The 11,302-nt window shown below is 42.8% G+C and overlaps 1 protein-coding gene across 1 annotated transcript; it reads right to left on the reverse strand.

The window, feature by feature from the left end:
- Nucleotides 1-2,546: 2,546 nt before the first annotated feature.
- LOC307073678 (potassium/sodium hyperpolarization-activated cyclic nucleotide-gated channel 2-like) lies at nt 2,547-4,258 on the reverse strand. The gene is made up of 2 exons (XM_079733588.1): nt 4,167-4,258; nt 2,547-3,111 (listed from the first exon to the last, which is right to left on the reverse strand). The coding sequence occupies exons 1-2, from the start codon at nt 4,246-4,248 to the stop codon at nt 2,933-2,935; spliced, it is 261 nt and encodes an 86-aa protein (XP_079589714.1). The 5' UTR covers nt 4,249-4,258; the 3' UTR covers nt 2,547-2,932.
- Between the last annotated feature and the right edge of the window lie 7,044 nt (nt 4,259-11,302).

The following is an 11,302-nucleotide window of genomic DNA, read 5'->3' on the forward strand; positions in this document are numbered from 1 at the left end:
ACTGTTGTATTTATGTTATTTGTATTTTTCTTATTTTTTCCTGCCTCTTACTCTATGTAGCATACTGTTTATTAAATTGTAATTTTGTTCACAATATAATAATGCAGTATCCAATAGCTCTGATATGCTTCTTTATCACATAGAAGTACTAAAAACCAGAAATGCCAACCTGTGATTTAAGTATATATAGTATCTATACATTATCCCGCTTATTGCATTTTATTTGTTACCATTCGTATTGTTGATCAAAAGAGAAATAGTCGAAAACTCAGCCTTTAACCAAGTTTAAAAATCGCCGTATTCCCAAAAATATTAAAGTTAATCGGAAACTTATCCATAGTGGCCTGGTAGTAGGCTCCTTTTTTTCCGGTAGGCTTCAGATTAGCTGACGTCGCTTAGCAACCGAATACGCTGGGGTTGATAAATTACCGGACTACTACTACGAAAGACCTGAATCAGAGGCAAAAAATCTGTCAATTATGCTTAGCAAAGGTCAATTATGCAAAAATTATTGACTGCCGAACGTTGGGAAGGCCCATTCAAGTGAAGGGATCATTCTACAGCATTAAGAAGAGCTGTGTAATAATGCAAATTAAGACATATTTGGCAATAATGCTCAAGCCTATAGAAAAAATTATATTTATTTGCAATACTACCATGACAAAACATCTCACTAGATAAGCTTCACATTTTCTCGGATGCTCAGGGGTTGGGTCACTGATTTGGTCCAGATTCAATGGAATTTCTGATTCGATTCGCTTCAATATGGATTTGGTTAGGGATATTTCAGTTGCAATACCAATTTGTCTGGATATGAAATAGATTATCATATAACTAATGCTGTAAAATTGTACAAGGAACCCTCTAACCCGCATTATTAAAATATTAATGGTTACATAAAAATCAGGCTTTCATTACATCATATTTGTATCTGTACAGAAGTCAAGTAAGTATTGTAACAAGGAATGAAATGAAAGGACATGAAATAATCTGAACCCTGGGATAGAAAGAGAATCCCATATATGAATGAGTACTTCTTTATACAATAATTAAAACATTCTGCCACTCAGTTCCGCTAGATAGCACTCAATTCTACACACTACACCTTGAATGTTGAGTGTTTCATTTTTCCAGTAGTGTCTTTAATTCATCTTAAATCATATTTTCAAGATGATACCCTCAAGCTGTTCTTGATTGGATTTCAATTATTCGTTTTTATATTCATATGGAATCCCAATAGCTACATTTGATCTACTATATATATATACTTTTGTTTTACTCAACATAGTTAGTTTACCCTTGAATAAAAATGGAAATCTCATTCTTAATCCTCTTACCTAAAAATTAAAAGTCAGTATTCCTGTTGGAACTGGTGAAAGGCACATCTCAGGAGCTGTTCTAATAGAGGGCCATATTATGCTACAGACCATCTGTCCACCAGAGGGCGGCTCCTGCTTTGTAAACTAATGTCACCTGAACGTCCATCAAGTTTTGTGCAACTTTCTGTGGCATTGTTATGCCATTAAGCACCATATGATGTTGGACATTGGTTATTACATTACTGCAATACAACCCAATCATTTAACAAACTCACTGACCATAGTAGATGAACAAAGAGTCATGCCATCAGGTAAAGCCATAATGTATGCATATAATCATGGACGGCTTCATTAAATACAAAGCCCTTTTCAACTTAGCATCGCAGTTTGCATTGTGCAGCTGCATTGTTCCTTTAATTTCCAAAGGTCTGGGTGGCTGCGCTGGTGCTTTGTGTTCTTCTTGCATACTGACACAGGTACTTTAGTGGTCCAAAGACAGCTTGGTGGTGCCTCTTTCCGCCTGGTCTATTCTGAGCATCTGGCCCTCCTGAGGCCAGTTATTCCTGCTGACTAACTGCTCCGAGCTCCACTCAAGGAGCCACCATAGTTATCATTTGCTGTAGTCCTTGTAGCTTGTCACAAAGAAGTATAGTAACGCGTTCATTATTTGTAAGTACTTTTGAGAATGTGTGTATGTCCTGTGTGTGTATTTGCCTGTGTACTTGTATATATATATATATATGTGTGTGTGTGTGTGTGTGTGTGTGTGTGTGTTTGTTTGTGTGTGTCTCTGTTACTGTGTATGTGTGGAAGTTGGACAGAGACAGTGGTCCTCAGGAGTGTGTGTTTGTGTTGCAGTGGTGGGGCGTTTAACACATTGGCCCTCTATTCTATTCTATTGGCCCTTAAAGTTATAAAAGGAGTATTTCCAGAGGAGATTTTGTGGGATGGTCCTTTAAATCCCAAATCAGCTGCAAACCATCCTCTTTCTCTGATTGGTCGGTTTTCAGGTGCAGATGGAGTAGGGCCAGCTCCAAGAGGCACCAACGACAGTCTTTTGTTGTCATTACAAAATAAAAGCCCCTTTCCAAAAAAATATGTATTTATTGCACGTGTTATTTACCGCTTGAAACTTAAAACTGTTCAACATCATCATAAAATCAGGGTTAGAAAAAAATCAAAAAAAACAGGACACATTTTGCCAATGAGCCAGGAGTCAAAGCTGTATACTGTAGACGGAAAGTTACTGTTGCGAAAAAGACATTCTTAATAATCCAAGCAGAAGACCTGCATTCCACTGTCCGACACAGTGGATATGTTTGCAAAATAATATCAATATATGGCTCTTATAAAAATAATTTCAACAATACATTCACAGAGTTAGGATAATAGTACCAGTTCTCCCTGGTTTACACTGATTACAATTGTATACTTGTACAATATATTTCATGTCCTTCAACTCTAGGTATAAAACCAATTAAAATATACTTTATACTTGAGATCTTGTATAAAACCAAGTGTTCCTAAACTTAAAAATAGCGTCCATCCACCAGCAGCTTTCCTTGAACCCGAGTTGATTCAGTAGAGCTCTGTTCGTCTGTGTTCCCGGGCTCCTACACCCCGCTGGAGCCCTGGTCAGCCTGCAGCTGGACCAGCTTCTCCAGATCTTTGCGGACGTCGGGGAAGCCGACCAGGGCCTGCTGGAAGCCCTGCCAGGACAGAGAGAAGCACTGGCAGTCGGTCAACGCCCGCGCTGTGGCCAGATGCTTTCCCTTGGTCAGCACACAGATCTCTGCTGGGAACCAATCAAAACACGGACACATCAACTGGGAATGCTTAATCTTAAATCACCGCGCCGATCACGGCCCAGTTCATTGAGGACCTTGCTGCTGTACAAGGTTGTGGAGCCTGATGAAGAGCAATTTGGTTCTAATCCGTCCAATCCTTAATCTTTACATTTTCAAAAGCCCCTTAAATTGGGAAAGCGTGTTGTAGTCAATTAAAACATTAGCTTTTGAGTCGTTTGGGTTTGGGTTATTTTTGGGTGGCAGACCTCTTCTTTTCTAGGGGGACTGCATACTTATTGCTTAAGAGTTGAGGTGTCCATCAGCACACATAACTCCTCCGACTGAGCTGATTGTTGCCATGAATGACAGATATGAATGTGTATTAGGTATTACATATGAATGTTCTCCTCGTAACCATAGTGACCAATAAACAAACCTATACACAGAGGTGCACTGTTGTAGTGAATACCACCATTCTGTTGTAGTGAATACAACTATTGCGTTGTACTAAGGTGACCATATTTCGGAAATGAAAGAAGAAGATATTTGTAGGTTGGCGGTCCATATCTGATGATATTATATCTGATGGGATATTTTTACATTTAACATATTCTTGTCATGGTAAATGTAATGCTGTAGTAAAACATTGGGCAGTACATGCCCAATATTTTACTATGATGTTTCTATAGCTATGGTAAACCAGCCCAACACAATCCAAATCGGGCAACTTGTATAAGGAATTATTCTATATTGTATTGATAGCCTATTGTTTATGATTGTTCATGCCTGCTTATGGTTTAGAGTCGATAGGTAGACCCCAGTGCAGCAAAATTGCATTCACAGCCAATCAGATAGCCATGAAATTAATGACCAACTGCCTAAAAATGTATTTGCATAAGCTCATTGAACCCTTGCTATTTAAAGATCCATTCATATTATTTTAGAATCCTATTTTTTTAAACATGGACGTTTTAGGGGACAGCTCCCTCCGGGGACATGCCACCAGAATCGGGGACTTACCCGGATTAACGGATGTCTGGTCTCCCTACGTTGAACCCACCTCCAAAGTAGTCCCCATCGCAGAGGTCCTTCTGGAAGGAACCGGCCTCCAGGCCCACCTCCCCGTGGTCGATGAAGAACATGCGGTCTCCGGGCGCGTTCTCCCGGGCGATCACGTCCCCCTCAAGGAACACCTCATAGCTGAGCTTGAGCAGCACGGCGTTGATGAAGTGGGCGTCCTGATCCTGGAACATAGGCACCTTCTTCAGCAGCCGGCTGCACATGGCCAGCAGCATCTCCTGTGAAGAAAGTATGACCAGTTTGCTAAGTCTTAAGCTATTGTGTCTTACCTCATCTGAGTATGGCTAGTTTGAGCAGGTTTTTTGTAGCTTATCTTAGCTTAGTTTATCCAAACTTGTTGTTAGCTAAATTAATGTTAGATCATTCACTTAGTTTGGTTTATAGAATTTCTAGTTTATCTTATTTTATTTTAGTTGATTTTACGATATGAAATGATCAGCATATGCTATTGCCATCTCGTAAACATTTTCTTATCTTAGATTAGTTTAGAGGTTTGGTTTTGTTTATCTTATCTAAGTTGTGATAAGTTAAGCTCCAGAATAAGCCTACAGCATGTACCTCCTTCAGTGCAGAGGAGACCGTGTCGATGACGTCGTTCTCATCAAACCACTTCCCCCCGTAGCGCGCCTGGTAGTACTTGCTGATCCGCAGCTGCAGCTCAGGGGGTAGCTTCATGAAGGTCATGTAGTGTTCCAAACGGCACATCTACAGGGGAACCACAACCACAACACCAACGACAACAACAGCGTCTTCAGCACTTCTAATAACAACCTGCAGCATTATGCACTAATTCTAAGTATCTGAGCATGGCACCAGAAGCCCTAATGTCACACTCCACTGGTCAGGACGCCGATATCAGCAATAACGACGGCCATCCTAGGCTTTATTGTCAATTACTGTATTACATAAATAGACTCTAAGCAAGTAATAAGTGAATGTGTTTTGGTGCCATTGTACTTTAAAGAGCCATGAGGACCTTGCTCTTGTACTCCTTGGCGGTGGGGTCTGTGTTGGCTATCATGGTCGTAGCGTTGGCCACCAGCACCGTGTACATCATGCAGCCGGAAATCATGCTGACCATCACAATCCACAACTCCACATAGTCTGGAGGTAAGAAGATCACAGCGTTTGGGATGCATTTTAAATTACAATTGATCACCAAACAATGAGGTAAACCGTAGTCTTAGGTTCTTCCCGGTTTATAGAAAACATACAGTGTGAAATATATTAATATGAAGCCTACTTGTAGGGGCATCCATAGAGCCATAGGAGAGGGCGATCATCTGGGACAGAGCACGGAACACCCCCCAAGAGTATTTCACGCTCACCGTGGCATTCTGCAAACACAGGATTGACCGCAAAGATCACTCTATAATGACGCCATCTCGGATCACGCCTTATATTATTGTTTACACCTGGGATAGTTCCAGAATGAATGCTAGAATTCAAATTCTTATTATATTAATATTTCATCATATGCTTCCATTACATTATTCTATTACATAGTCCGTCACATGCATGGTTGCTTGGTTCAGTCCTATGATTCCATAATTCTTTGATTCCATGACGTGATTGGATGGTTCCATGTTATGATTGCATGGTCCCATGGTTCCATAAAAGACGGGTTCCATGGCTCACCATGAGGTTCTCCTTGCGGACCCAGCAGTCAGCGGGGAACTCTTCCAGCATTGGGACAAAGTACTGGATGCAGCCGTTCCAGTGGCAGAGCAGGAAGATCATCATGAACAGGGACAGGATGCGGAAGAAGAGCCGCACCACCTCCAGGTTAGCGTTGGACACCTGAGAGAGCAAGGGGGGGGGGGGGGGGGGGGATTACTGGATTACTGCTATGGCTGTACTTTCTGATGTGACACTCTAATTCCCCTTCTGGGATAATCAAGTACTTCTAATTCCAATCTTACTGTCCAGCTATTAGATATGCCTAACTATTCGGTAGATCTAGGTTTCTTTGACTGCCATCAGAGGAAATAGCTTAAATTTGAAACTCGTATATAAGTCATTCAGAAGACCAAGGTACACCTGACATGAATAAATAGAACTTTTCTAGCATTCCAGAACTCTACGTCTTATCATTGGGTAACACAGCGATTCTTCCAACTCTTTCTTCAAGACTCAACCTTGTAGTGATCTTTTTTGCGTCATCAGTCAAAAGCATGCAGTCACCCGAGCTGGAGGCTCAATGAAGGTGTGTGCAACTTGAGACGGCTGAGAAGAATAGGAGCGTGATTGGGTTTCTAATCTGACGGCCGCACTTCCAAACTCACTTTCTCCACTTCGTTGAAGAAGCGCACAAGTCGAGACACCCGCACCAGACGTATGAGGCTGAGGATCCGAACAAACATGAGGATTCTCATCATTCTGTTTGCCTTGGAGGGGTTGTCCTCATTATTGTACTGTAAGTCCTGTGGCAAGAAAACACAGAAAACTCACTTTATGGATGAATAAGATTCACAATGTTTTTCATTCATTATAATTCACTCCAGACCAGATACGGTCAGTTCGTTCAAATTGTACCGCAAAGAAGAGGATGTATCCGATGGGGAATGCTGCGATCACGTCCGGTATGAACCAACTCCTCAAATAGCTCATCCGGATCTGCTTGAGGTCCAAAATGGCGACCTGTCACACAGGACCAGGCAACACATGACAAAAAAGAAAACATTAAATGACACGGTTAAAACGATCGACGGTCCGTAGATTTGTATTTTAGAATGTCTTGCTGAACTGCAAATGAACATATACTGATCACACACACACACACACACACCCACACACACACACATACACACATGCACACACACACACAAACACACACACACACACACACACACACACACACACACACATACACACACACATACAAACACACACACTGACACAAACACACACAACACTACAGCTCCAAACATCATGGCACATGAGGACACGCAATATGCACACACACACACACACACACACACAAACACACACACAAATCAACAGCTACGGTCCTGAGGAAAGGTAGAGCCAAACAATTCAGATGATTTTCTAAGCTGGCAAGAGTCCATCCCACCAGAGCAGAGGACAACCACATATCATCTATCACAGCCTAATTGGACAACGTCACGCCTCTAGGTATTTGTAATCTGACCCAAGGCCTTTGTCGTGCTTTGACAACATAACTCCACAGGGGCTCCCAGTGGACTTTGGGATGGGGCTGCTGGATCTTAATCCTGTTTGTATGTGTATTGAGGTGGATTACAGATGGGGACGGTGTTTGTCTATGATGGGATTATGGTTCTCGGTGTGTTTATGTGGAGTGTGTGTGGGGACCTCGCTGTCCTCTGGGATGATGCCCATGCGAAAGTTGAGTGCCACGTCGATGAGGAAGAGCGTGTCAGAGAAGACGTTGAAGCGTTCCCAGCCCAGGCCATTCGCCCCGTCCAGGAAGGCGATCTCCATGGGGATGCCGATCAGGTTGAGGAACGTGATCGCCATCATGCACATGATGTAGTAGCTCCTGGACATGTGGCAACACGTACATGCCTGATTCATTTACATTGGTAGTTATCTGACGCTTTTATTCAAATTCTTACAACCATTCATTCACACATTCACACCACCGATGGCGGAGATAAACGACCCAGGGCCATTAGGGCCCGCTCGTCGGGTGCGTCGGATGCACTTCTGGCTACCAGTCAACCCACTCTACCTCCTGAGTTACTGCCACCCCAGCTTCCATGGTTGGAATTGTGTTTACACGTTTAAACCTGTCTCTTTTTGTTGCAGATGTAATAGTTAAAATCGGAACTAGAAGATTTCTCAGAAATAGAACGTGCCCATGAGTCAATCCATCCAGGGTTTTTTTCTCTATAAACTCTTGTCTAGCTTGTTTACTCTTGGCCATCTTGGATCACGCTGTACTGGATTTGACACTTTACGGTTGGATAACCCTATCCAGAGATATTCAGTGTCACTGTGAAAGGTGCTATGTGGTCAGGGGGGCAGTCTGCTGATAATATTTAACGTTTTTGGTGCAGACGACTCAGATGTCAGGGGGGGTGAGGGAGTGATGTTACATCACACTGAATAAAGTCAGGGATTACACAGGTTTTAAGATATTGGATTAGAGATGAAGGCCGCCCAGACTTCTTGAACTGTCTGTGGATATTTATAAATGACATCTATCCAGCGCTCATAAAATATGCATACTTTCTTCCAATTGTATTGACCGCAATTCCTTATTATTTGAAGACACAACAGTTATTTAGTGTTCTGGTAATCAAAGAAGTACTTTATTGTGATAACTTAAATAACAAAATAATAGCCTCTATTATCAGAGTATAGACACTTTGTACTATGTGTTCAGGGTAATACCTTACTGCAATGGGTAATCAAAATATACTGCATATAGTAGACTTCAGGACTCCAGTCTGTAGTTGTTGTAGAAGATAAAGTACAAGATAGTAGTTGTAGAAGTATTGATATTATTATTATTATTAGTAGTAGTGGTAGTACAATATCTTATGGGGCTGGAGGGAAGGATGATAACTCCTCAACTATGAAGTTATTTTAGAGTACTTCATCGTAGTAGAGCTATTAAACTTGGATCCAGTTTTGCTATCTGGGCTGAGATGGCACAGAGCCGGGGCGGGGGGACGGAGCTACACCTCATTTCCTGTATCCTTACTGGGATATTCTACCAGTAACAAAGGTAGACTAATGGTTCAGAAGGGGACTTTAAGAAGGGTATTTCCACAGTGGCCATTGTGTTGATTTGAGACCTATGCAGACACTCTTTCACAGTCTACTCCTGCTGGCCCAGTTTGTGGTTGCTAGTTGAACGTTTACAGATCCTCGCCTTGAGCAACATGATTGGTTGTAACAAAGCGAAATTAATCAAAAGATGAATTACCCAGATTTGATCTTGATCTTGTCTTGCCATTAGACTTTAGGTATTAGTCCCACGTCTGATTCATGAGACTACTGAACTCGCAGTAGCTAGTCTATCTACTAGATAAAGTACTCAGTGGCAGTATTAGTAGTAGTAGTAGATGATACCTTATGAGGCTGAAGGGGTGGATGAGTTATTGTAGTTGTAGCTAGTTATTCGACTAGATCAAGTACTCAGTATCAGCAGTAGTAGTAGTAGATAGTACCTGATGAGGCTGAAGGGGTGATGAGTTATTGTACTACATAAAGTACTCGGTAGCAGCAGTAGTAGTAGATAGTACCTTATGAGGCTGAAGGGGTGGATGACCAGGACTCCGCTCTGCAGCTGGCGAGTGCACTCCTCCTCCACGGCAATCTCACTGCCGTACACGTACAGCGACTGGCGGTTGAGCTGGGGCAGCAGCAGGGCCCGCCACCCGCTGGTCCCGAGGGCCCCCACGCCCCCTGACCCCCCCGTGGCCCTCGGCTTCTCCATCCCACACACACACACACACACACACTACTGCACAGCCACACGCACCATTTCCTCCCAGCTGGTCCTCAGCAGCTGCAGCTGCTCCTGATTCTTCTCGCTCTCTGGGAGAGCAAGGTTGGGCTTGACTGAAAGCTGGAGGTCCAGCTTCCTCTCTTTCTCTGGGCGAGCGATGTTCAACTTGTCTGTGAGCCGCTGTAGACCAGCTCTCCTTCTCCTCCTAAGGTGACGTCCCGTCCCGGCTCCCAGTCCGTGATCTTATAGGACGGCTGAGTCACACTGATCCCCCTCCCTCCCTCCCTCCCTCCCTCCCTCACCCATCCCAACCTCTCCATCTCCCACCCTATCCCCTTATTCTCTCCCTCCCACCCTCAACAATCCCTCCCTCCCTCCCTCCCTCCCTCCCTCCCTCCCTCCCTCCTACACCAATCCCTCCCTTCCTGCCTCCCTCCCTCCCTTTCCCAATCTCCTTCCCTCCCTCCCTCCCTCATCCATCCCTCCCTCTCTCTGGTCCTGCTGGTTATCTCTCTATCTCTATCCCACTCACTCCCTCTCTTTTTTCCATCTCTTTTTTACCTCTGGCTCTCTGTTTCTCTCTCTCTCTCTCTCTCTCTCTCTCTCTCTCTCTCTCTCATCAAGTATTCAGTATGTCTGTCTCTTTCCCACATGAATAAGCCACGTCAAGGACACAGAAGCACAATGGAGTTGCATGTGTGTGTGTGTGTGTGTGTGTGTGTGTGTGTGTGTGAGAGAGAGTGTGTGTGTGTGTGTGTGTGGTGAGTGGGGTTAAATATCACAATTATCCTCTTGTGAATAAGACATCTGGCCAGGGAGGTGAGGACAAGTTCAGAGCAGGCCAGTCTATAACAAGCTCCTAATTAAATCCCTCACACTCTCAGCCATCCATCGTTACTCATACCGGATCATTGTCATATAATATATAATATAATAATACATTTGTATTATTATTAATGTTATTTCTATTAAGATTATTAATGTTAGTATTATTATTACGTTAACAACAGTAACATTATAATTAGAATAATCATATTGTAAATAAAATTTATGATGAATGATACTGATGTTGCTGATCATAACATGTTGTTTGTGTTTTTGGTCTGTACCTCAACCAAGATAATCAGAATGGTAACAAAGCAAACCACACTATTGTAAACTTGTGGCTTATTATTATTTTCTCTCCTATTTGGAGTAAACCTACGGAGCCCCTCTGGGGTCACATGGTAGAAAGAAATGCCTTGATGTGTAAATCTGTGCGGACGGTTTTGTAAACCTTTCCCTCGAAGCAGGGATTCCCCATCAGGCATTGTGACATTGAACACACATCTGATTCAGACCGGCATCTATGACTGAATGTAGGGTTAATCTTTTTACATTTTACTGTCCTGTTACGTTGGCTTTACCATTATGTTAGAGCCCGACTGAAACACCATGTTTGCCTCATCTTGAATATACCTTATACTCATGCATGAGGCTTGTTACCAGTAAACCGTAACAACGCTCATGGGGAATCTCTGCTGTGTAGTTGTAAACCATGCACACAGATTCTGAACCCGAGAGCACGGTTTACAAATCCGTTTGCACGGATTTACACTTTTTTTTCAATTCAATTTTTTCAAAATAATATTGCCCCCTTCATATAAACCTGGGAGTCAAATTAAATTAACATATGT

Source organism: Pollachius pollachius (assembly GCF_949987615.1).
Source record: "Pollachius pollachius genome assembly, chromosome: 3".
NCBI classification, from domain to species: Eukaryota; Metazoa; Chordata; class Actinopteri; order Gadiformes; family Gadidae; genus Pollachius; species Pollachius pollachius.

What these genes read in the sequence shown, in the direction of transcription:
- LOC307073678 (XM_079733588.1), bottom strand. Translation starts at nt 4,248, where the DNA reads ATGTTCTTCATCGACCACGGGGAGGTGGGCCTGGAGGCCGGTTCCTTC. An exon ending in CGATGGGGACTACTTTGGAG is followed by an intron (nt 3,112 to 4,166) that starts GTGGGTTCAACG and finishes GGTTCCCAGCAG; the next exon opens with AGATCTGTGTGCTGACCAAG.